Here is a 27,553-nt window from a genome sequence, read left to right as displayed (position 1 = left end):
GCCCCAACTTTACACCTGATTTTTTGTGGGCCAGAACCTAAGTTTTTCAAAGTTTCTGCCTTTTGTCCCAAATACTTATTATAAACCTGGCTAAAAGCAGCCAGCATCATCCATGCCACATCCTAAATATTGGGCTACTTAAAATTTTTTCTGCCAAATAATTAGTTTACTATCCTTAATCTCAGTTTCCTGCAAAGTCTGAAACCATGGCCATAATGTAGACAATGTATTAGCCAAAATATAACACACATGGCTTCTAGTCCAATAAAGTCCTTGTTCCAAACTGAAACCTCCTGAGCCTGACTTCTTTTGTCTACACTCCTACCAGCAGTCTGATCTTCTGAGTTCTGACCAGTCACTCATATAGTGGGCATCTCCAAACCTTTGCACAAGCAGCCAGTGCCAAAGGCTTCTAAACTACATAGTCAAGTATAGTCACAACAATAATACCTCTTCTTTGGTAACCACTCTTCTGTATTAGCTTTCCCATTAGTAGACACAATACTTGAAGACACAACTTAAGGGAGGAATTTAATTTGGCTGACAAATTTAGGGGATTCCGTCCATTGTTGGTTGGCTCCCAGGCAGAAACATTATGGCAGAAGGATGTGGTAAAGTAAAGAGATGCTCATTACCTGCTGACTGGGAAGCAGATCAGAGTAACAGTGCCAGAGAGGAAGGGGCAAAGGATCATATAGAGTACCCAAGAGTATGCCTCCGTGAGCCACCCAGACATACCAGGAGAATGCTTTACTAATTTGCTAGAGGAAGGGGCAAAGGATCATATAGAGTACCCAAGAGTATGCCTCCGTGAGCCACCCAGACATACCAGGAGAATGCTTTACTAATTTGCTAGTGAAGTTGACATATCAGTATTAATAGGTACACAGGTACAGGATTATGTCATTGATTTGGAACAGTTGACTTTCACTTTCATCTCTAGCATATATATAGCTTCAAAGTCATCAATCCTGTCATTACAAGAAAAAGTCAATAAACTGAAAATCAATGTCTTCTCTTTGGCCCATTAGAAAACCGAATTTTCAGGGCAAAGTTCCACCCTGTAGATAAGTAGACACATATAGATAGTCACAAATGAGATCTGCTACATGGAATGGAAGGTGCTAGAGCTGTAAACTGATAGGACCATTTAAATAGTAATTTTGGTGAATTACAGGAGGAAAAATAGGCAAATATGTTATTACAGTTGGTTTGTAATTGATGAATCAAGCAGCCATAAAACCACTAAGGATAAAATAGACCACATTCTAGGGCCCCTATTAGACTCTGAGTTTCACATGGCCCGGGACTGGGTTTGCAGTACTTACTATAGTTTCCCTAGCACAATGCCTGGAAATATGAGGAACTTAAAAGTTTTTGGAATGAATGAATAGCAGAATTAGGTTACAAGACAAAGAATCTAATCAGGATAGGAATAGCAATATGGCATGACTAATTAGAAGAATATATGTTTAAAAACTTAACGCTCAAAAGTTGGAGCTTCAAATTCATTCAACAACTAACAAAACTCCTTTTATTATAGAGACTGATACTCCATTCATATTATTAAACTTCTTTCTTCATTTCACTACTTTAATAACTTGCAGTAGCTCCCAGTGCTATACCTGAGCCTAATGTTCCAAGCCTTCTGTTACCAGGTCCTTCCCTAGTTACCTTACTTTGCCTCTTGTTTACTCCTCAAATATTTTGCCTCAGCTCTAATCCTATTAAACAATAATTTCTGATTAAGCTTATGATAAATATGTGGCTTCCTTTGTCTCCATTCTTCTAAATATTTTCTATGTTGGGGACATTATATGCTCTCCCCACGTTGATTGACCTCTTTTTAAGATGTTTGAAATATTTATTCTGGTTCACATTTGGCATTTCAATTATATAGCACTTTGCATTTTAACTGTTATTGTACATGTACATATTTAGTATGAGTGCCAAGATTTTAGATTATAACTAATTCATGTCACTTTCAATGTGAAAATAATGTGCATTCTGGTAGATTATTTGTAAATGAACTTCTTTTAGGAATAATGCATTTTTCCACTGAAGTGATATTTTAAAGGGTTAGATTCTCTTGTATATTTATACGTCTATTTAACAAATTATGTAACTGATCAATATTAGGATCATAGCCTAAACTTGTAATCCTTGAAGTAAGGGTCTACAACAGCATTTTAAACTACTTTCATTAAAACCTGATCATTTCTTCAAAGTTCTTATTTGGGCAGTTTATTTCATAAGGGTTTAATTTCCCATAAAAGTAACTCAGTTTAAACTCTTGAATATGTACTGCTTTCATTGATTTTTTTATTTTTTGGAGCAAGTTTGCATTTGAGGGAAGGGAGATGGAAGTCATTCATGATGCCACTGCATAATGAACAGAAGAATAGTGCCGGGCCGGGGATTTAGCGCAGCGATTCGGTGGCCTGCCTTGCAAGCGCAAGGACCCGAGTTCAATCCCCAGTACCAAAAAAAACAAAAACAAAAAACAAAGAAAAATAGTGCCAACCTGAGAAATATCACCAATTATGTTTTAACAAGGATGTTAATCAATTATGAATGGTAGGGAATCATTACTTTGACAGACTGGAATTTGCCAAGTTTTAGGTGACCTAATTATCCTCTTAATATAATCTTTAAAAATTCTAATAGTTATTAACAGGTGTTTAGGAAAATTAAGAATGCTTTAATAAATTTGTTGTATTTAGGAAGATGTGAGTTCTAAAATATTACAGTTTTGCTTTTCAGAGATTTAAAACAGCTGCTTCCATATTTTGAATGTTTCTTTTAATAGATTTAGTGACCTACATCATTGCCAACAAGAGTAAGAAAGTGACTGAAAGATTTTTTTATTTAATTTATTAGAACATGAGAAATACTTGGAGTTACTGAAAATTATCAGTTATTAGTTTAGAGATTAAAATTTTAAACCAAAGGGTAAAGAGCAAAATGGAAGATTGATATTGTCAAGTAGGAAGAACACATTCAAATGAGAAGGGAAACAAAGGAAGGAGGAGGAAAAGAAGGAAAAAGATTTTTAAAAGATAATGGGAAGGAAAAACTGGAAACAAAGCTCTTGTAAATGAGGAAGAGAAGAAGGGTTGAAGGGAAAGGAGGGGAAAAAGAATGAAGACATATTATGAGCAGGTACAAATTCCCTATGATGAATGTGATCATCATGTATGGCAAATGTGTACTAATAAAAATTGTAAAAATTGAAAAAAATAAAGTGGCATGTAATTAAAACACTTGAAACATTTTAAATCAAACTGGGGGAATGTGTTATACTCTGGCCCCAGACTAACCTTCTTTACTCTCCCAACAATATATTGAGGAACTTGATTATGAATAATGTACCTAATACTATAGGCTTACAATTCCTTAAATTCCATAATTGTACCCCTCCCCCTCTTTTTAGTAACTCAGGTACCATGGCCAAGTACTGGGATTAATGCATCATTTATAGAGACCTTTGTTTGATTTGATGAGCATTCCCTCTGCCTTCTTCTAGAACAAAACTTCTTTTCTTCTGAAAATTGTCTCCCTTACCCTTCAATCATGTATTTAATGCTGATGAAGTTTCAGCCAGAGTCCAGAGGTAAGGACTTTGCATAGTCTGACAACCATAGTATCTCTTCTCTACTTACCACCACAAAAGTTAATTGATTCAGAGCTGAGTACAGAAAACCAAACCAACTAACTGAGGACCTCTGGTGAGGTCATCCTTTTATGCAGAGTGCAGAGCTCATAGTGTACTTCCTAGGTATAAGTATTTAAAAGTACTACATCAGGTTCACTAGTATATATCAATCCCCCCATCTGCTCCCTGCCCATTTCTTTCAATAGGGCAGAGAATCTTCAGGTTTTCATGATTTAAGAATATACTTGAGAGTTGGGAATTTCGCTCAGTGGTGCCACTACCTGCCTCGCAAGTGCAAGGTCCGGAGTTCCATCCCTGGTACCAAACTAACAAAAAAACAAACAAAAAGAGTATGTTTGAAGTAAGACTTGAATTTCTGATGTAGTTCAAGGATAGTAACACTTTTATTAATTTAGGTATTGTAGTGGAACTAATCTTTGTGGCACACATTAGCAATTTAGGACTACCTGAACAATGGATAATAAAAGAACAGATCCCACTGTAAATCAAAATATTATGTACTGTTCACACCCAGAAGGAGTTGTGTCATTAGGTACTTACACAGTTATACTGGTACAATTCTAATAGCATTATAAGACACTCAGGATAGGTTTACATGATTACTCGCACTCTTTTCTTTTTTCTAAGGATGAGATCACACACCTTTGTAAAAACCTTATATTTGATAACTTGGACAATATTTACCTATGCTGAACTGTCGGCAAATACTATGACTTTAATATTGTTTGTCCCCTCTGAAACTCATGTTGAAATTTGATTTCCATGGTGATGTTGGAAAGTGGGGTCCAAATCCCCAGCCCTGTTCTAAATATTCTTTGGTGAGAATTACTGTATAATACACAATGCACAAGAATTCTTGTCCTTTGTTCCTACTTTTGTAGGACCATCTACATTCCTCTTTCCTAGACTTCTCTGCCTGCAGTCATCAGGTCTGTACAAATTTCTGTACAAATGACATGGTGGCCAGCCAAGGAGATTATAAGATTTTTGAAAGCTTTTCCATATTTCTGTGTGTGGGGCCGAGGATTTAGCTCAGTGGTTCTGCTACCTGCCCTGCAAGCGCAATGACCTGAGTACATATTTCTGTATGTGCTCCCAGGAAATTGTTCATATCTAAGTCCTCTCAGAAAAGGTAAAACACATAGGATGGGAGGCTCTTAGAAAAAGTGGCATCCAGAAAATAAATTTCTAGAGTTTGTGAAGGAGGCATTCAGGGGCGGGGGAGCAAAAAGGAGGAGGGGGAGGAATTATATATTTTATTTGTGCATTTCTCCAATAATGTATAATAATGAATATGTGTAGTGTTATTGCTGTGAGTAAACTAATCCAACTTCAATCTGTTTTTATGAAAGAGGAGCTATAAACTTTTCATTCTATATGGATGCCTGTTTTCTAAAGTGGTTTTTCTCTAGCATATAAAAGTAGACAGCATACAGTCAGCAATAGGATAGTGTTTAAATGTCTTTGTATGTACCTCTTTTGGTGAAATGGTAGCAATAGAATGAATACAAGCTGTAATTGTTCATACTAATAATTGGTAGTATTGTGGCATTCAGAATCACTATACTTGGATTCTAATTCCAGCTCTACAATTGATTGGCTACATGCCTTTGTGTCATCTATGTAACCTCTAGAAGTTTCCATTTTCTCAAGAGTAAAATGGAAATAAATATTAGCCATCACAAGAATTTTAATAGGATTGTATGAAATAATCTATGGAAAGCTTAGTGTACACAGTACATGGCAAAGAGTTAAGAGTTCAACAAATATTTTATTACTATTACTGTTATTTTAAAAATAAGTACTACAGAATTATGAAATCATAGACTATTACATTAAAAATTAACTAGTGAATTTGATGGTCTTTGTTATTGTTACTTAGAACATGAGAATGTGAAAATTTACTCTTTATATTTTCAGGAATCCTTAAATACATTACTTAAAGAACTAGAAAAAGAAAAAAGGAGTCTGGAAAGTCAAGTGAAAGACTATGCACTGAGACTGGAACAAGAGTCAAAGGTTAGCTTTTATTCTATATTACGCAATTCCTTTCAAGCTGCCATTATTTTAGTGTGAACTGCAAACTTATTGTATACTTTTCATAAAATGTTGCATATATATTTCTTGCAGGATTTTAGAAAAATAGGACAAACGGACTTCAATTTAATAATTGTCTTGCAGGTACATCAAATCTTCTTTTATATTTGATTCTTTACTTTTTATCTTTTATCTAGGCTTACCAGAGGACAAACAAAGAACGGCGTACGTATCTAGCTGAAATGTCTCAGGTAACTTTTTTTGTTTTATTTCCAAATTCTAGAGATTTTCTTTGAATATAAATTATTTTTTTCACTTTTCTGGGTTTGTCTGTTTGCTGGTAGAGAAACAGATGTTGGAATTATGGGAGAAAACATACTAAGTTTCTAAATATGGATAGTTGAAAGGAAAATATTTAACTTTTATGAAGAGGTAAAACAATGCTATGTACATGTACCAATTCCCCATGATGAATGTAATCATGTATGAAGAATATGCACTAATAAAAATTAAAAATTTAAAAACCTAAAGAAAAGAGAGGTATTTATTTATTTTTATTTTTATTTATTTTTTGGGGGGTACTGGGGATCAAACTCGGGTCTTTGCACTTGTGAGGCAGGCAGTGGAACCACTGAGCTACATCCCCGGCCCCAAGCAGTCTCTTTAATTAAGAGATTATTTGCATATTTTCTTCTTTAGTTGTCCTTCTAGTTTCATCCATAATCACTAGAATTAAAATAGGTAAACCTCTATTTCTTTGCTATCAGGAAATTTCAGGCACTTCACTTTGTAATTGTGCATGGTAAGATCTAAAGTAGACTCAGCTTTGCAGCTGATAGAAAGTTCATACTTACCACAGATTATAAAATTGATCAATAAATTATATATATGTATTTTTCAATTTTCATTTACCTTTTACTTTTATTTATGTCAGTATTATAGAAGTTTTTTTATGTTGCCAGAGCTATCTTTTATTTATAGTTTCTTATGTCATAGTTAAAGAGACCATCTTCATCTCAGTATTTCATTAACATTCACCAAGTGTTTTAGTACCTATATGGCCTAATATTTGATGTTTAAATATTTAATCTATGTTAATTTTATTTTGATACATATTGTAAGATTAGAGTATGAGTTCATTTTTCAATGTGTGGTATCCAAACAGAAGTGTTCCAGGAGCAGTTGGATATATGAATCTCAGGAAAATGTTAAAGATTAGAGATAGAGATTTTGAAATTATTTGTGTATAAATAGTAAGTGAAGTTATGAGAATAAATTCATGGCATCAGGGAGAATATATAAGATGGAAAGAAAAAGATAGTCTAGGGTATAACTCCGTAGAATTTTAACATAGTCAAGGGAGCCAAAAATGAGGATTGATATTGTTAAAGAAGTTACTTGAACAGTGAGATGGAGGACCTCAAAGGAAGGGATAACATAAAGGATAATCTACTAATTACTGATCTAGGGTACCTAGAGCAGTGATGGTGAACCTTTTAGAACTCTCAATGATACAAACACCCCACTTTGGCACACATGCCATGGGTTCACAACCTCTGATATGGGGTGATAAAAGAATTCAGAGGAAGAATTAGGTTTGAATATTGAAGCCAATAATGTGATATGTAGAAAAATTTGGAAATGAAAGTTAGGGCTACAGTGAGTAAAGGGGAGTTTGAAATTTTATTATTGACCAAGTTTAAGTAGAATCAAGATAAGATTAATCCTTGTAGCCTCGTGTCCATAAGATGGACAATAGATCCAAATTCCTGGTCTTTGATGCTGGGTTACAAGCGCTGCTTCCTCCCGAAGTACAGGTGCCCTTTTGCTTTCATTCGGACTCTATTCTCTGCCTAAAATGTATTTCTCCTCATACATGCTAAGTCCACTCCCTTCAATGTCTAGTGCAGACACCACCTCCTGTCTGAGGCCTTGACATGCTGGTTGTGGAGCCATCACTAATTTAGATTTGAATCCAACTCTGAATGTACTGTCCTGTGATCTGTCTGGGCCTTAATTTATATCTTCATCTTTAGAAAGGAAAAATTAGCATCTGAAGTCAGTATCAATGTCAGAGTTCGGGAAGTGTTTAGATATGATGCTTGTGAAATACTGAATGAAATGGCTGGCACATAATAGGTTCTAAACAGTGAAGATTATTTTCCCATTTTTCTCTCCTGAATTCAGTAGCTTCTCTCTCTCCCTGTCAGGACATCAGAATTTCTGCTTACTTTCTGGTGATTGCTGAGAAATCCATTTTCTTCACTCAGCTGTTGGTTCCTCCCTGAGGTCAGCCTGGGGGCCCAGCTCCTGCAACACTTATATGCAAATAATGCATATATCAAACTGAACTTATATAGTATAGAAAGTCATGTAGATAATGAAAAGCCAAAGTCATTAAGAAAAAAGTGATCTATATATAAAACTCCATTGAAGGATATTTTTAAGGTTAAAAGTAAAATTATTTTGCCCTTGAAGCATTTATTTAGCTTTGTTTATCTGAAAAAATTCATTTAGGTGGGATAATCCTACTCTGGCTATACAGAATCGCTGAACATACAATCAAAGCCTATTTTAACAGCTTCCCAGGAAGATGTTAATCCTCTCCTCAGTATAAATGTTAATAAGGATTTTCATTCTAGATTGAATTGTTAATCTTTATAGTAAAAAACAACAGTTCTGGCCATGTGGATACTATGGTGACTGTAAAGGTTAATGGATGATTTACAGTTCTTTCTATGCTGAATACATAAATAATTGATTCTCTGGTAGATAACTAGAGCTATTTGCTGAGCATGCTGTTTATACTTCGGTTGCTGTCTGTGATTTTGTATCAGTCTTGATTCACTGTTTTGACTAAAATGGAATGTCTCCATCTAAAAATTCTTCACATTTACACAGAGTGTCTAGAGTACAGATACTACTTTTTAAGAATTCACAAGTATACCGCACAACTGAAAAGTCAGGTGGAATGACTAAAAGTCTGTTGAAATACCTCAGAAATTTAAATTTTAGATTGTTTCCAGAAATACAGAATTTTAGCAATTGATTTGAGAGATCGCTGGATACAATGCTCTGATTTACAAAAAAGGGACGTGTTTTGTTGTCAGACAGTTGTAATTGCCAGATTTGTTACCATGTCACATGAAGCTTTTTCTTCTTTAACATCCTTAACATCCATTGGTTTTAGTTTCATTCTCCAAAGAACATAAAACAATTCTACACTCCTCTTTCTACATAGCTTTTTAAAGATTTAGAAACAATTCTCAGTCTTCCCAAAGTTTTTTATTTTGTTTGTTTCTGAGTTAAACTGTCAAGATACCAATTTAGCCATCTCTCATTACCTAGGCTTCAGGCTATCCAGGCATTTCTGTTGCCTTTGGGTAATTCACTTTTGTTGTTTGTTTTAAAATGTAATTCTCCATGTTTAAATCTAGTAGTTGATAAACATTTTCAATGGCAGAGCCATCAGAGGCTTGTCTCTACCACACTCATTTTTCTTCTCTGATGCCTGACTTATAAATGTTTAATATAGATACTATGGTGCAGATTAAAAACCTTTAGTATGCATTGTCCAAAGGGCTCAGAGCACTCCTTGGTATGTTCTACAAGGTCCTTTCTAACATGGCTGTGCCTGTCTCTGCAACCTTATCCCTGGTAGCATCTTCTTCTACACCCATATCTAAGGTTATGCCAATTCCTACTTATATCATGCTGATTCATGCTTGAGACCTTGCTGTTCCTTTCCTTATTTCTTAAATGATTACTCTTCTATGTGGAACCTAAATTAGTTGCATTTGCTATTTATTTATAAAGCACTGTGTAAATCTTTATCAAGATCCTCATTGTAACCTGTTGTTTTCACTGTTTCCCTGAACAGACTGTGAATTGTATTTATACTCCCTTCTTTAATGTACTGATAGCACATGCTCAATAACATTTACTGAATGAATGAAGGAATGAGTGAATTACATTTTTTGTTCTGAATCACTCAAACCTGCTACTTAGTAAATGATCTAATATATCATAAAAGAGATTATCAGGTGTGAAATCAAATTGCTTTTTTTTTCTTTTTGGCCTACAAATATATCCATATCTTTACCTACCACTCCTGTTCTGCTTTTTGTTTCCTTTTTTGCACTACTTGTAATTGAACCTAGGGCCTTTGTATTTACATATACAGTCCCCCACCCCCTGCATGCTTTTTTTCTTTTGAGACAGGTACTTGGTAAGTCGTTAAATTGTCCAGGCTGGGCTTAAATTTATGATCGTCATACTTCAGTGTCCCAGTGTGCTGGGATTATGGACCTGTACTACCATGCCCAGCTGTTCATCCTCTTGTCTTAAAGAAAAAGCATTCCAGCCAGGTGTGTTGGCTCATATCTGTAATCCCAGAACTCAGGAGGCTGAAGCAGGAGGCTGAGGCCTGAGTTCAAGGCTAGCCTGGGCTACATCAGGAATTCGGCCATTCTCATAAAAATACTGCCATCTTTTTTTTGTTTGTTTGTTTGTACTGGGGATCAAACTTGGGTCCTTGTGCTTGTCAGGCAAGTGGTGGAACCACTGAGCTAAACCCCTGGCCCGTAAGATTTCTTTTACTCAGCCAAACTTCATGAAAAAGTGGATATATACTACCTTTGCCTTTTCATCTTGTTTCTGACCCCATCATTGTGCTCCAGCCCAGTCCCTCCACTCTCTAAATATTAGTGCTTATTAATTATATGAATTAATGGTTTTCATTGTGAAATTTCTATGCATGCATATATTATGCTTTTATTTTTTAACAGCCACATACAGTGGCTCCTCCTCAAGAACCCATTTCTGAGGCATTTTACCCTGTTGTTCAGGCTCACTTTTTTAAATTCCACATTGCCCACATATGCACACTTGACTTCCACAACAACATATATGTGTGGGAGTTCCTGTTGTTTAAATGGTGGCCCTGTCTTTGAGATGATACCCTTAAAAGTTGTTTTCCCAGGTTTGTATTATCAATTCTCTTACTTCTCTACGTGCCCTTAATGAATGATCTCATTCATTCATGGCTTTAAGTTCTATCTATAAAGTGATCAATCTCAATTTCTGGATTATAAATTATATTTAGACCATCCACGAGAGGTCTCTGGTTTTATATCTTGAAAGAATTTCAAAATAGACAAAAATGAAATTATTATCCTATATGTTTCTGCCTCACTACACCTGCTGGTACTGCTTAGATAAAACAATAGCCTTATCTACCTTAATGGCAAGGTGCATGTTTTCTGTGTAGTGTCTACTGAAAAATCTTCTAATGATCTAAATCACATGGACAACACATGTTTAATTATTTCCTCCATTAAAAAAAATAACCTCTGGACTTTGGGACTAAAGTAGGAAGATTCCCAGACTCTTTGGGAGCTTGATTATACTGGAGAAGGGCAGACTTTCCCACTATTCTTCAGCTTTTCTTACACATGCTACTAAAGGAACGGATTGTAGAAGAATTAATTGAAAATGACTATTCCTCTTATTGCTGAAATCAATCATGAAATAAAAGGATAAACATTCAATTTCTTTTTGGATTTTAGGGCTCTGGCTCACATCAAGTTTCTAAAAAGCAACAGATGGAACAACTGCCTAGAATGAAAGAGAATCTAGTGAAAACGTAAGTTTAGCTATGTCTTTTCTTAATAATTATATTTGCTTGGATATGGTACTTATAAAGCAGGTGTCTTATATTTTGGAAGTCACTTTTATAGCAACAATATAAAATAGCAGATTGTAAGAGAACTTAAAGAAGTTTGTGGTCAGTTCACCATTTAATACTTTTTTTTTAGATCTCAGAAATATTTTCAATCCTCATGCGTGGTAAGATATATTTTTCAAGTTAAACCAATGCATTACCCAAGGGGAGCTTACAAACACACTATTGGCAACATTATATTACAATTAAAGTGTCCTTTTTAACTTTTCTAGTGAAGAAATAGAATGTATTTTCATTGCAGTAGACATTGAAATAAATGTAGATGACAGTATAGTTTGTTTCCTTGTAAACAAACACAATTTAGGATAAAGAACAGAAGTTTAGCAGGTTATATCTACACATAGTTTTCCTGGTTCTGTATTAAGTACAGAAGAATTATTCAAATATTCCTATTTTATATAACCTTATCCCATGTAGAGGTATATATTCATATATAACTGAATAGTAAAAATTAAATTGATATATAAATTAGATATAAATGAGAATCCTTTTCAAAACAGATCAAGGCAAAAAGTCCTCATGGGATATGCAAAGTATTAAGTTTCTTTGGTTAATTAATGGTGTAACAGAGATAATTGGAGATGAATTATATGGCAACATTTTGCTCAATATTTGGCTAGATGGATCAAAGTGTATTCTTTCCTGAATAGTCATAAATGATTTATATTGCATTTTACTATCTTTATGTACTTTCATCTTTGGATATATAATATTGTTTGAATTATTAAAGTAAGTTGAGACAAAGGATTTTTCTATAACATCTATTATGCTACTATTTTTAGGATACCCCAAGACCACTCTCATATTCAGTAATCACTAGAAAGACTTGCAGGACTGAGGATATATTTTACTCTTGGCTAAGATTTATTACAGAGAAAGAATACAAATTGATATTATCAGTGGAAAAGTGTCATGGGATAAATTTGAGAAAACTAGGTGCAAACTTCTGCAGTCATTTAATTCCTCCAGCAATGAGTTATGATAACATATGATAGCATATGAGGTTTTATCCACTCAGAAAGGTTATTCGATTCTTAGTGTCTGAGGGAGTTTCTTTTTTAATCAGGGACAGATCACACAGACATCCTCTACCTAGCACCTATCAAAATTCCACACTCCCAGAAGGTAAATAAGTGTTCAGTATGAAGCATTCTGTTAGTATAAATATGGCAGGCACTGAACACATTCTTATCATTTAGAGAAAGTTTTATGTCAAGGTAGAGAACCCTGAACCATTAAATTTCCACACAAGCCAAGAGCTAACCTTACAAGCAGATGTTTCCAATAACAAGCCTGTTATATTCTTTCTTCTGAACAACCGCCTTAGTTATTTTTTATTTTTACATTTATGATCCATTTCAAGAGATACCACCTCACCTTCAAATTTGCTTAAATAGTGAAGGGGAAAATCTTTTGAAAGTAAAATAAAACTTCATTCTAATTATATACTAACACATATGAATAAATCAGAACATTAGAAAACAGTCAATTAAATGTGAAATTCTATTTTTAAAAGGGATAGTGCCTGATTGAATATTGGCTGTTATATTCCTACTATGTGAAGTCATGACCACAAATTCATAAGCTATCGACACTACAATTAAAAGATTTACTCTAGTGATCCTTACATACACTTATTTTTTAGCTATGGTAATATGTTATGGCTGCTGTGATGGTTGATTTTCAACTTGATTGGCTTGAGAAATGCCTAGGAGATGAATAAAGCACACTCCTGGATGTCTCCGGGTGGGTCACAGGGGTATGACCTTGGGTTATATATCTGGTACCTGGACCCCTCCTTTGGGGTTCCTTCCCTGCTTTCTGCTTCCAAGATGACATGAGTTGAGTAACTTTCCTCTACCATGCACTCCCTCCATGACGTTTTTGCCTTGGAACCGAGTATGGACTGAAACCTCTGAAACTGTGAGCCAAAATAAACCTCTCCCTTTATAAGTTAGTTGTGAGTGTCAGGTATTTTGTGCCAGCAAAGGAAATATGACCAAAGAAAGCTGCCTAAGATTGCACAGTAAGCAGAAAATATGACAGGAAGATTTCCATGAGAAATCTAAGTAAATATACAGTTCTCCAAATACAGTATATAATGTTTATGTTGTATACAATGGTGATTGAAAAATTATATGATCAATGCTTATTTTATTTCAGTGGAAGACACAATTCAGTTACTCAGAAGACTGTGAATGCTAAGAGAGGACCAGTAAAAAAGATTACAAAATCAAATCATCTTCCAAAACTCAATCAATGATTTCAGAATTGCATGGGTTTCAATTTTTTCCTTCTCTTTCTTTTTTCAGGTACAATATTCATCTTATGAAATTAATGTTCAATGTATTATTCAGGGAATGAAATACATAAGAGCTGCCAAACTTCTTTTTAGTTCTTACAGAAATTTACTCCCTTGTCTGCATGAATGAAAATTTCTCTAGTAATCCTAAAATATCTAATAGAAGTGCTTGTGATTTTTAAAAATATATTAGAAAACTTGAAGGTTGGCATCATTACACTTGCTTTTAATAATAAATTCATGATTTTCTCTAATAGTAACATTTACTATTATATGTACTTTCTAATTGGCTGTTAGCTAAAAATGTGAGTTTATAAAACTGTTTGCACTTTTAGCCTATATCATGCTCAGCTATTTAAATTTAAAGTTTAAACAAATTTGCAAAGCAAACATATATTAAATTTTGATTAAAATATGGTGTTATGGGAATAACCTTCAGTCATGAATCAGCTGTTATTTCCCACTCTGCAATAAACTTAGGTGATATCAGGCAAATTCCTTTACTTTGTCTTCATTTTCCACACCTGTAAAATGACAAAGGCAAAGTATATAATTTCTAAGTTTTCTTACCATTTTAGAAAGCCAATATTTATTCAGTCACATTGTCCTGCCACTATTTGGTGATTTAAATCATTTTATGATAATTAATTCACAATGGAGGCATAGTTTTTGTAAGTGTCACAATACTCAATTCTAGATATAGAGATAGAATGAGGATAAAAGTTTTTTGAGGATCTATAAAATTTACTGGATATTCTTATTCAGATTTAAATAAGTTTTTGTCATTTAGACAGTTTTTGTTAACTATAACCTTGGTTTGGAATATATCCTCTATATATATATCATATTTGTCCATCTTAAAAAGTGAAATTATTGGACTTTACATTTCTAGAAGTCACACAGAGATAATATCTTTTTGCTAATGATGTTTTTACCTATATCTAGAATTAAACCTAAATTGCATTCAGTAATGAATATCAGCAATAAAACCAGTGATGAATACTAAATGCATTTATATAATTACCGTACCTCTATAGATATTTCTTTCAGGAAGAATGCATACACTTCATATAGCCAAGTAATCCTTTATGTGACTTTAGAATGTAATGTAGACAATTATAAAGCAACTTTTTGTAAGTTATTCTGCACTGGGACTATTTGGAAACATGTTCCCTGTTCTTAAACTAATTAGAGACACCAGGTAACATGCCCCACATTACTAGACAAATATCAAATTTTTATGTTCTACCAGTTTTCCTAGCATTAGCAGCAGATAGATAATTTGAATGTTATAGCAATTATTAACAAAAAACAAATGTTTGTTTCTTCAAACTAGATCGAAGAACATTTATCTCTACTAGGATGGTATATTAGTTGAACATCTTATCATAGGAACTCTACCACATTCAAATGTTAATTCTGCAGGAACTATTTTGGGTGTCAGTTTTTTTATTATAATTTTTGAGACAAAATCTCATTAAATTTATTTAGTTGCCCAGGCTGGGATTGAACTTGTGATCCTCTTGCCTCAAGGATTACCATTTATTAAAAATAAGTGTTCATGTCTATAATTCCAGCATTTAAAGAAGCTGAGGCAGGAGGACTACAAGCTTAAATTGGACCTGGGAAACAGCAGGACCTTGTCTCAAATTTTAAAAACATTTAAAGGGCTATGAATGTAACTCAGTAGCAAAGCATCCCTGGTTTCAGTCCATATAATGACAAAAAAAAAAAATTACTAGAACAGAATAAAAAAGACAGATAATAATAAGTATTGAGAAGGATGTGGAGAAATTGAAATCCTCATATGTTGCTGGTGGGCATATAAAGTGATACTGCCATTTTTGAAAACTGTAAGTTCCTCAAATCGTTAAAATAGAATAGCCATATGATCCATCTCATTTATACAGCAACTCAACAACTATACTTCAAAAATCTATTCTAATGAGAAATTCTGCATTTAGAAAATGAAAGTCAATCATTTTATCACTATTATTTATAATACCAAAAGGTATAAACTTTCTTACTGCATAATTATAAAGCAGTGCTTAAGTAAATGGAGATTCATCCATATGTTGAATATTATTCAGCAATTAAAATTTCTTTAAGAATATTTTAGTTTCCTGCATTTAAAACACCTCATTGCTATTTATCATCAGCACTTTAATGTAAATAACAGTCTTATTCATTTATCATAAGCTAAATAAGTACCCAGCAAATAGTAGACATTAAATAATTTTATTTCATTTAAATAGATGTTTGAAAACAGATAATATGGAAAGACAATACTAGATTGCTAATTTATGATACAAAGTCATACATACAATATGTTCTTTTTTTTTTTTTTTTTTTTTTTTTTTGTATTTTTTTTGAGACAGGGTCTCACTATGTAGTTGAAACTGACCTGGAACTCCCTATGTGGACCAGGCTGGTCTAGAACTCATGGCAATCCTCCTGCCTCAGCCTCCCTAGTGCTGGGATTACAGGCATGCATCACCACACCTGGCTCATACAATAGGTTCTTAACTACTTAAAGATAACAATAAGGATAGCAATAAGGATAACAAAAAATGGACTTTAGCTTCCTTATAGTTACAAAAGTTATGTTTCCAGTAAACAGTTTCTTTCCTACAGAGGAAAGTGAATTAGGCTCCAAATGACCTAGAGAAGAAGGAAGGGAGGAAGATTTGTAGAATAGGAAAAAGTAACATATTTTAATAAGCTTTATAAACTATAGGAAAGCTTAATTTTTTGATTTGAATGTTTACTTTGTAGAATGGAGGTAGAACTAATTGATTTCAAAGTATAAAAAGTATAAAAGGGAAGGAGGGGTCTAATTCCAGTGTAACAATAATAAAAATCACAGGATACTAGATAGTAACAAAATATCTATTGACTTGCTGGTGTATCCAGTTTTGAAAGTGTGGAGAACCATAGATCCGCCCCTCCGCCATTTTATGATATAGCCTATGAAGCCATTTTGTATTAGGTTTAGTTTTCCTGTAGATCACATGATATGTTCCCGTGGGTGTTTGATGTATCCTTATAAGGTAATAATCTGTTCTCTGTATGCTGATTGGTTGCATTATGGTATATATGTTGCCACCCCTTCCGGGCGCGAGAGAGCGGGGTAGAGATCCGGAGATGAGGAACTAAAGTAAACTCCTTGTGTATCAAGTGTGTGCCTCTTTGCTCACGCGTCGCCAGTTCAGGCCCCTGTAGTCGCAGAGTTGCCCAAGGCAATCCGGCTCGCAACAGAAAGCATTAATTTGTCTAGATAGTGTTGAAGGAATTTGAGAAAAGAATAGGAAGAAGTCAATGAAATTACCATACTGCGATTTGGGATCTTTCAAGGAAGATATTTCCTTTGCTTCCATCCTTTTATCTTCTCATTGTTAAAATTCAGTTAAAGTGTTTATTATAGCCAGATAGCTAGGCAAAGAGGCAATGAAATGGTAAAAATGCTGTGCATGGATGGCTGTAGAAAGCCAGTTAAAATATTGATGATGATTATATCATTAGGATCTTATATACTATTATAGTTTATTCACACCAGAGAAACTATTTGGTATTTACACATGTGTGACTTTTTATTTTCATTTAGGAGTATGTATAATGGACAATGTGAAATAGGAAGAAAAGGGCTAAAGGTGCAGGGAAAGTGAGAAGGGTAGGGGAAAGTTAATAAGGGAAAAGAAAAAATATGAGAAACTGAAAAAATGGAAATAAAGTGTTTGTAAATGGGGAGGGAAGAAGGGGTGAAGGGAGGGCAGGGACAAGGTGGAAAAATGAGAACCAAGACATTTCATGTAAAGGTACAAGATCCCAACAATGAATGTAACTGTACTGTATACCTGAAATGTACCAATAAACTCAATGAAGAAAAAAAATGAACAAAGAAATTAAATAAATATTTCTGTAAAAAAAAATATTGATGGTGAACACAGAGGATCCTTTCATCTAGTAACTAGAATTGACCCCTTTTACCTAAACTGCTGGGATTAACTTCCTTGCTTATTTCCCTTTTGCAGTCCTAATCACTTTCTACCCTAAATGATTAGTTTTGTTCTACATTCTGCATGAATTAGCTTCTGAAGTATGGGAATGGATTAATGTCTCACTAATTTTTCTATCTCTATCACACCTTAGCCTAGGGACATGCATGCTTTGAATCCTCAGTAACTATTTGGAAGAAGGACTTGATCAAAACATAAGGCAAAGTTTCTTTTCTTTTTTTTTCTTTTTTCTTTTTTTTTGGGGGGGTGGGTACCACAGATAGAACTCAGGACCTTGCACTTGCGAGGCAGGCGCGGTGTCACTGAGCTAAATCCCCTTTAAAGTTTCTTTAAAAGCCTATGAAATTAAAAAGCTAGAGATGTGGTTTAAAAAATACAAGAATGAAATAGCAAAGTATATACTAGTAACCCAAGAATTAACACTTTAATGATAGGACCTGATAAGAGTTAAAATGAAATGAGAAATGTAGAGACATTTAATTAAAATCATTTTATAATATAGCCAATAGTTTGTAGATGTGTTAAAGTACTAAAGAAGTTTAAAAAACTGTGAAAAAATAGATATTGATTTTATTTTTTTCTCATTGAGTTTATTGGTACATTTTAGGTATACAGTATAGTTACATTCATTATTGGGATCTTGTACCTTTACATGACAGGTCTTGGTTCTCATTTTTTCCCCTTATCCCTGCCCTCCCTTCACCCCCAAGACACTGATTTTAAAGGAGAGATCCTATCTTTACCCTTGAGAGGTGGCAACAAAAAATTAGCCATTATGGGACTCTTCCATTTGGTAATTACTGTGATCCTATTTTGATACTCCTAAGCATATAAAATACTTAAAAGAGTTTGACACCTACATGCAATATGTGGGTTTGATACTTTCATTTACCCCATTATAAAAGTTTAGTTAACTGAAGAGTTAGTGGGAGAACAGTAGTCCACAGAAGATTGTCCTCCCTTCTGACACTAATCACAGGTTTGGAGTTCTCAAATTCAATAATTTACTAGAAGGGCTCATTGTATTCACTAAAAATTGTGATACTCATGGCTATAATTTATTTCAGAGAGAAGAATATAATTAAAATTAGTGGAAGGAAGAGACACACAGGGCAGCTTCCAGGAAGGGTCCAAGCTGGGGCTTCCAGTCATCTTCTCTCCATGGATCTCACACTTGCCAACTCTTCCTGGCCTTGATGTGTGTCAACATACATAGTGTTGCTTATTAGGGAAGCTCACCTAAGCCTGCTTGCCTGGAGGTTTTCCTGGGGCTTGGTCACATACTCCCTGTTGGGCTGGCTTTTAGTTTCTAGGTCTACTACAGGAAGAGATGGTACCACATAGTAGTTCCTTACTTTCCACCTGCTCTGGAACTGACTTCTATGTTGCCCTGTTCCCCAATTATAAATCAAATCGTTAGAATGTTGAGTGACTAAAACATTTAGGACAAAGATACTCCTACACGGGAAGACAATTCAAGGGATTGGCTATTACTTCCCAATAACTGAGAACAAAAGTCAGCCCTCTGCTTTGGTAAGATTAATTCTTTAAAACATGGACTATAATACCCACAGTGTACATTTTATAAAGATAAGATACTGTATATGAAGGTAATTATAAGCTCTTTATTGTGAATTATAACTGCTGTCAGTTTTTTTATCAATATTAACCCCACCCTATTCTGATAAACTAAAACAACTTGTCCTGGAAATCCATCTATTTAAATTTATACTTACATTTATCACTCCCGTCATTCTTTATTTCTTCATGTTAATCTAAGTCCATCTGGTTTTATTTTCCTCCATTTGAAGAATTTCCTTTACCATAACCTGAAGTTGAGGCTTTAACATGACTTGAAGTTCAATAGAAATGAATTTCTACATTATTTGAAAAAAATAATCAGCAACAACTTAATACAATCTACTGTAGTGGTCACCTTTACAAGGATTAAGGAGTAGACTCCAAATGATGACTCTAGGGATAAAAGGAAAAGAGGGTTTGTTTCTCTGAAACAGAAGGAAAAATAATCGGTTGATAGTTTTAGTCTTTTAGTACTTTGAAAATGTCATTCAATTGTCTTACAGATTTCATAGTTTCTGATAAGAGCTTTGTGACTTTTTTCTGTTTCCTTTGTACAGAATGTGCCTTTTATAACTGGATGATTAGAAGATTTTCTTTCCACTATTGATTTTCAAGAATTGATTACAGTGAGATTCAGTGTAGCTTTCCATTCACGGTACATGGATTCGTCAAGCTTTTTGGATCTGTAGGTTACAGGTTTCATAATTTTAGGAAACTGGGGCCATTTTTTATATTCTTTCCATCCTCCTCCTCTCCTTCTGGTACTTTAATTATAGTATTTTCTAAGTTAGTTTGTATTATTTTATTTGCTTTTTAATATAGGCATACTATCATGCATTTTGGATAATTCTTTTCTGTCATTTTTAGTTTGTCTTTAGTGACTGATATTTCTCCTGGTTTTTGTTCTCATTTTCTGCTTCTTGTTATATCAGTGTTTTATTGGATGCTGGGCATTGGTAATTTCATCTTGTTGGGTCATGTTCTAATATGAAACTGAGTTACTTGCACTTTGGCTTAATCTGTTCAAATCTTTATTAGGTAGAGAATAACCTTTTCCTAAGAGATACATTGGTCCCATTAATAATGAAGAATCTCTACTAACTGTTCTGAGTCATCCAGAAGAGCACTTAGCTAACTTTAACTGCATGAAGCTTGAAAGCCTCCCAAGCCAGTGTGGGCACTGTGCTATATTTGACAATTTCACTCTATGCTTGTGTGCCTCAGACTCAGGGGATCCCATGCAGATTTCTTGAGTTCTTTGGGGTTTTTATTGTTGTTTGTGCTGGGGATTGTGAACCCAAGGGCTTCGTAACATTCGCATCCCTTTCTTATTTTATTTTGAGAGAAGATCTTGCCAATCCTTATCTTGCCCAAACTGGACTCAAACTTGCAGTTCTCCTGTTCAGCCTCCTAGAGTTCTGGGATTATATGTCTGTGACACCATGTATGGCTAAAGTTCTGTTTTGTGTAGGGTTTTCCTTTGTCCAGCTTTAGTCACTTCAGCTTCCTCCTCAACTCCAGTTTCTGTCTCCTCAACTTCATAAAACTATCATTCCTTGCCTGCCCCCCCCCACTCTGATGCCTATAGTGTATCTTCAGGTCGAAATATAGAGTAATAATAGGGCTTGTCCCATTTCTCCCAGGGATCACTGTCTTTGGTGCATGCTTCTCAATCTCTTTAAACAATTGCTTCATCTATTTGCGCTTTGGGTGGGGTGACTGTGTAGGTCAGGCTGGCCTCAAACTTATGGCGATCCTCCTGCCTCAGTGCTTCATGTATTTTTTTTTTTGGTCCAGTTCTCTATTGCATCATAACAAAAGGGTAGACATTGTCCATTTCAAGACCTATTTAAAGTATAAAAAAAAGTGAAGAAAATGTTTAAAGATCCATTTTTGGTTTGCTTCTGTTATATTTCTTTATGTTATTGCCCAAATATATTTTTCTCTCCTTAATCATTGTAATTTTTACACTGATTTGACAGGACTTTGTTTTGTTTTCCTTGTGAAAGATAATCTGGGAAGAAAAAGTGAAAGGGCATTTGATGATCAAATTGATGAGTTGTGGCAAAAATCATTATACGCTCCCCAAACTGGTCCCTTTTCCTATGGAACACACAACCAGGCTACATTTCGCATCTATGAAGCACTTTCCTACCAGTGCATGGTGTACAGGCTGCTTTGCTTAGTCGTGCGTGTTTGAAACACTCTGTTTAGTAATGTGTGGAGCATGTGCTATGGCATTTAGTGACATAGCTGTGTCAAATCAGGTGTAGCTAAGTGTGACCATGTGACTCACTCCAGGCCAATATATTCTAAGCATAAGATATGTGTGCCATTTCTGTGACTGGCCCAAAGAAAACTCCCAGATGATCCTTCTTGGTTGTGCCATTTGTTTTCCTAAACTTGTTTTATGGGTATGTAAAAGGTATAGAAGCAAAATGTAAGGTCTCACAAGATGGAAGAAACTTGGGTCCCTGAATAATTGAATATATCAAATTCTTTCACTCTGCTCACCCACACTTTGTGGTGTGCGTAAAAAGTAAATCCGTTTTTATGTGTCTACATATGTTAAGACATTGCATTTTGCATTTTATTTGTTGAAGCAATGAGTCTATGTTCACTTGTATTGTGTTAAACAATATTTGTAGTAAGGCTGAGAGGTATTTGGGGGTTTCAATAGAATAATATCTTTGTGACTACACAGAGATAAATTCAGTCATTCATTGACAGCGATGGCCCCTGGCCTGTCTGCTTCACTGAGTCAGATTCTCGAATCTCAATTGATATTTTAAAATGGATTCTAACTCAGTATATTTTCTTTTTCTTTATTTATTTAGTTATTTATTTATTGGTTTTTTTGAGACAGGGTCTCACTATGTAGCTGAGACTGACCTGGAACTCACTATGTAACCCAAGCTGGTCTGGAACACAGAGCGATCCTCTTGACTCAGTATCCTGAGTGCTGGGATTACAGGTGTGCACCACCACGCCTGGTTTAACTCAGCATATTTTCAAGTCTGATGGACATAATCAGAATAATGATTTGTTTTCTTTTTCTTTTTTCTTTTTTTTTGGTACCGGGGATTGAACTCAGGTCTTTGCACTTACAAGGCAGGCCACCAAACAGCTGAGCTAAATCCCCAGCCCTTTAATGATTTGTTTTCTATCTAAATAGAATATCTGCTTTTCCATCAATAGGATGCTGCTCTTTCAAGCCTTGGTACAAATGTTATGTAATCAGATAGCCAAATATTGGCTGGACCAAAAGAGCTGTGAGATGTGCTAATCAATATCTGAGGAGGGAAGGATGCCAGGAATAACTTTCACTTAGAAAGGGAGGAATGAATGGCATCAGTGATCCATAGTGCTTATGAAATCCCAGTGGATAAACATGATGAAGGTCCTTTTCGTTGATAACGGGTTCCTTGAAGAGGCTCTAATACTGCTTCCTGCGAGGAACACCCTGTGGTGGTTTCTTCCTTTTCAATCTTGCTCACATTTGAAGTACATGTTGGGGCTTATGTCCTTCTTTAAGGATGCTCAACTTTCGGAGCTCATTTTCTGTCTGAACAAACTTGAATTACCACAGGTGGCTTTACAGATTTTTAAAAGACTTTATAGTTTCTTAAGTAATATAATTCTGTGAAAATAGCATCCAATTCCATGTGTAATAATCACAATCTCAGCATGAGCATGATTTTTATAGTTGGTGCATCCCTCTCTCTAATAGTGACTAACATGCAGGGATTCAAATAATAGGCAAGAGAAGAAGTTAACGCTCATAATCTGATCTTTGCTGTATATTTGAGTGTCAGTGACATCTCACTGCTCGAACCCTTTTCTGGCTTCTCTTTCTTTTAGAATCTAGAGGTAGGTAGCCTTTTCAACACTTTCATTTTGATGCGCTAAATTTTTAGATTCTTCCTTGAGCTTTTTACTCTCATTTCTCTTTGAAAACTGGTTATTTACATGCCAAGCTCATTTTTTTCCCTTCTGCCTTATCAAAGGTAATCAATAACATCCAGCACATTTCATTATTAGTTTTTTTTTCATAATCTTTTTCTTGACCTACATACTTGGTAAGCACTTGGTCTGCTATGGAAAATAGGGATCTTATGCTTTCAACCTTTTATTTGTTTCTGTGACTTCCACTGCAGATCCTTTCAGTTAATGTCATTTGTTTTAGTATTTTGTTAAGGCAACAATTAAATTTAGGTTATCAATTTCTGTATTATTACTGTAAAATTCTGCATTAATTATTACTATAAAAAACAACTCCCAGGCCTTGACACAGAAATGTCTTTCTAAAAAAGCTGAATCCCTATAATCCCAGCACTTTGAGAAGCTTGGGCAGGGAGATGAAAAGTTTGAGCCCAGGCTAGGTGACCTAGTGAGGAGGACTTTTCTCAGAATAAACAAATAAATAGGACTGGAGATGTAGCTCAGTGCAAAGTCCCTGGGTTCAATTTCCAGTCCCACTATGTAAGAAAAGCAAATAGCAAATAAAAGTCTTTAATTCTGGGAAGAGAGAAGAAAGTGGAAATGAGAGGCAAATAAGGGATTTCAAAATCTTGATGATATCTGTTAGGTTGAGTGAAATTCACATCCACATTACTATACTTTATATTACATATTTATGCATTTGGGTATGTATGAAATTTAATAAATAATGAAAAATGATTCCAGTTTACATTTCAGTCATGTTAGCATACATCTAAGTGTTCAAAAGGAAAGCATGAATACCATTTTTTTATTCCAGATCGTTCCCTACTTTTACTCACAAGAAACTTCTCCTTTTTAAGATTGTCTGAATTGTTTGGTTACAGAAATTCTTCCTGACTTAAGTCAGCTGTCATTGTGGCAAAATAAAAGTGAGTTACTCCGCAACTATTTTAGGCAGTAGAGTTATAATCAAGAGCTCCAGGGGAACTGCTACTAATGGTCTCACTATGTTGTCTGGGAAGATGCCCTCAAAAATCCCCCTCACCCTTAGTTGTATTGCCAATTTGGTTTAATTCCACACTTCCTAGCAAAGAATTGTGATTAAAATGAGGCAACTTTATTAGAACCAAGTCTTGTTTTTGAAAGTCAATTAGTATATAGGAGAATGAGAAAACTTTCAAGCCTTACTGCCATCTACTTCAGAACATCATGACAAATTAGAACTACTATTTGACCTTCTCACAGTCTAAGGAAAATGGTTCTTAATTATGAGGGAAAAATATGTGTTTGTCATCGCATATGCTAGATACTAGGATATGAAGTATAGTAAAATAGTCTCTGCCTTATGTAATAGAGTTACAATTGTTGAGCAGGGGTTTGAGAGGGTGCCTAGATTGTTTGAACTACTGTAACAAAATACCACAAACGGAATGGCTTATAAACAATAGACATTTATTACTTACAAATCTGGAATCTGGGAAGTCCAAGATTAATGTGTCAGATGATCCAATGTCCTCATCATCTAGTTTATCAATGGTGTCTTCTCACTGTGTCCTTACAGTTTGGTGAGGCACCTCTCATGTCCTGCCTCTTTTTTTGTATATAAGGATACTAATGTCATTCATTGGAGTTACTTCTCCATGAACTACTGACCTCTCATACATCCCAGTCCTAACATTGGGAATTAGGAATTCAACATTTGAACTTTAGGGGGACACAAAATATATATTCTGTCTATAGCAAATGAAATTAGGAGTACTTTGAAAATGTTCCAGTTATTTTCCCAGACTACAAAGTATGAGTCAGTGAGTAATGTGGGAGAAAAACCAAGCTGAGACAAATGAGCATGTTCAGAATTAGTGTGCTCAACTTCAGACAACGCAACTGTTGGAACTGCGCTTTCAGGTTAGCAGAACTGAGCAAGAGGAAGAAAGGAGACATTCAAGGGGAGGGGAGCTCACCATTGTGATGCAAGGAAAATGGGACAAAAATTTATTTAGATTGAGGTAAAAATCAATGAAGACAAAGTAGTAGCTGAGGAGAAACAGAGAAGGGACATATCCGACATAACTCCTGCGTCAATGAAAGGTGTTCACAGAGAGTTCATGGTTAAGGCCATCCTCTAAGGGCAGCTCAGGATTTCTCAGGGCTTCAGGTAGTTCATTTAGTCAGCCCTATAAAAATAGAAGTCCCTTTATCTGACTGTGTGCAACCTATCCTTGGGACACACTATAAGGGTACAGAAGCTAATTTACTTGACTTGATCAAACACAGTTATAGTTTAGCTCTAAAACATCCTCCGGAAGACAGTTGTGTTTGGAAGGTAATTGGGTATGGAGCACAATACTCAGAAGTGGATTAGTTCCCTGATGAGTTCTTAGCTGTCTCGGGGTTAGGAGGTGGGGCCCGGTTAGAGGAAGGTCATTGAAGGTATGACCTGGAAGAGTGTATTCTTCTCCCCTGGCTTCTCCCTTTTCTATCTGCTTCTTAGCTACCATAATATGAGCAGTTTTCTTCAAACAGACCCTTCCACCATGATGATTCTGTTTGGAAGCCAGCTGACCATGGACTGAAACTATGAGCCATTATAAACCTCTTGCCCTTTAAATTGTGGGTGTTCAATATTTGTCCCAGTGATGGGGAAAGTGATTAATATAAACACTAACTCTAGAAAACAAGACTGTGACAAGATAGTGTGTATTCTGTATTGCTCATCTTTCTTCTGGTGGGGCAAAATACCCAAAACTTGTAATTTAAAGGAAAATTTCATTTTTCTCAGAGTTTCAGAACTTCGGTCCATGGTTGGCTAAGTCCAAGGTAGAGATGCAGGGTGTAAGGGCATGGTGAAGGAAAGGTGCTCAACTCACGGAGGCTAGAAATCATAGCAAGTTGGAAAGAGCCAGGGAGGAAGAGACCAGGGACCGGATATAGTCCCCATGGTCATGGCCCCATGACCCATTTCCTTCAAGTAGGTCCATCTCCTAATATCCTATTCAACTATTAATTCATTAATGGGTTAGCGCATTGGTGAATTTAGAGCTCTAACAATCCTCCCCTTTTAGGGTGTCTCTTAATCTAGTCAAATTAACAATCAGGATTAACTAGTATGGATCATAATGCCATACTGAGGAATTGGAATTTGATTGCATAATCAGAGGAGCCCTTCCATATTTTTAAACAGGGAAAGGCCAAAATTAAATCTGAACTTGCCTTGTCCTATTACCACCACCAATGCAGTTTGTAGCTGTTCTGGCTTTGAGATACTGAGCTTGTCATTTTGGTATATATGCAATATATTTTTTCTTTTAAAGCCTGTCCTTTCCTTCTACTACACAATGGACAGTGTTAATGAAATAGAGGAGAGATCATAGGCTTAGAGCTGGAAAGACTCCAACACAGGAGTGATGACTTCCTTTCACATAATCTTAGGGGCATTTTAAAATGCAAACTTAAAAGCAACGTGTCTTTGTTAGTTTCAACAATGTCTACATCATGATTAGCATCAGAGTTGCTATCTTCACCTCTGGAGCAATGAAGACCTGGATAGTATTGGAAGGGGATGCTCCAAACTGACTCAGTTCACACCCCACCCCAATATCTGAGCGTGGCTTCACCTTTGTCCTATATGGTAGGCAAACCAATTGCCTCACACACACTTATCTAGATGCTCTGCTTCTGATTAGTTTGAAAAGCACAAAGAAGTGACATTTACTAAATATATACATTTATAGTTGCCACTTGGTATAAGCAAGACATTGTTTCCAGGACCTTTGCACTCAAATCTGCAGATACTCTTGTTCCCTATAATAATGGCATAAATTACTCACATCCTAGTGCATCATTTCTAGATTATGTGTTCAGATAGAGTATACCTATCCTGAAAATCCAAAATTTGAAACATTTTGAGTTTTGACATGATGCCATCAGTGGAAACTCCACACCTGATCTCATATGATAAGTTACATGAAATTATTAACATTTTGTATAAAACTGCCTTCAGGATCTATTTATATATGATATTCATGACATATTTATATATATGTATATATATCATATATATGGTGTATATATATATATATATACATCTTTAGGAGATATATATATATATATATGGTATTCATGATATATGTGGTATCTATATAGTATATATATGGTGAATATATGTATGTATATATCTCTATATATAGTGTTTATGAAAAATGTATTTCATGTTTAGACTTGGGTTTAGACCCAAGATATCTCATTTTATATATATA

The 27,553-nt window shown here is 35.0% G+C and overlaps 1 protein-coding gene across 5 annotated transcripts in view; it reads left to right on the top strand.

Moving 5' to 3' along the window:
* The window catches only part of Ccdc169 (coiled-coil domain containing 169), a 37,466-nt gene extending 23,652 nt beyond the window's left edge, over window positions 1–13,814 (top strand). For all 5 annotated transcript variants that reach the window (XM_010623933.3, XM_010623931.2, XM_010623936.3 and 2 more), the window contains 4 exons: window positions 5,597–5,695; window positions 5,911–5,964; window positions 11,281–11,357; window positions 13,620–13,814. In XM_010623933.3, the coding sequence (XP_010622235.1) occupies window positions 5,597–5,695; window positions 5,911–5,964; window positions 11,281–11,357; window positions 13,620–13,719 (330 nt within the window). In that variant the 3' untranslated portion in view covers window positions 13,720–13,814. The remainder of the gene's footprint in view (window positions 1–5,596; window positions 5,696–5,910; window positions 5,965–11,280; window positions 11,358–13,619) is intronic.
* The last annotated feature ends 13,739 nt before the right edge of the window (window positions 13,815–27,553 follow it).

The sequence above is a fragment of the Fukomys damarensis genome, unplaced genomic scaffold (genome assembly GCF_012274545.1).
Source record: "Fukomys damarensis isolate Sample0158 unplaced genomic scaffold, DMR_v1.0_HiC HiC_scaffold_38, whole genome shotgun sequence".
NCBI lineage: Eukaryota > Metazoa > Chordata > Mammalia > Rodentia > Bathyergidae > Fukomys > Fukomys damarensis.
This window is presented reverse-complemented; position numbering and strand designations above follow the sequence as displayed.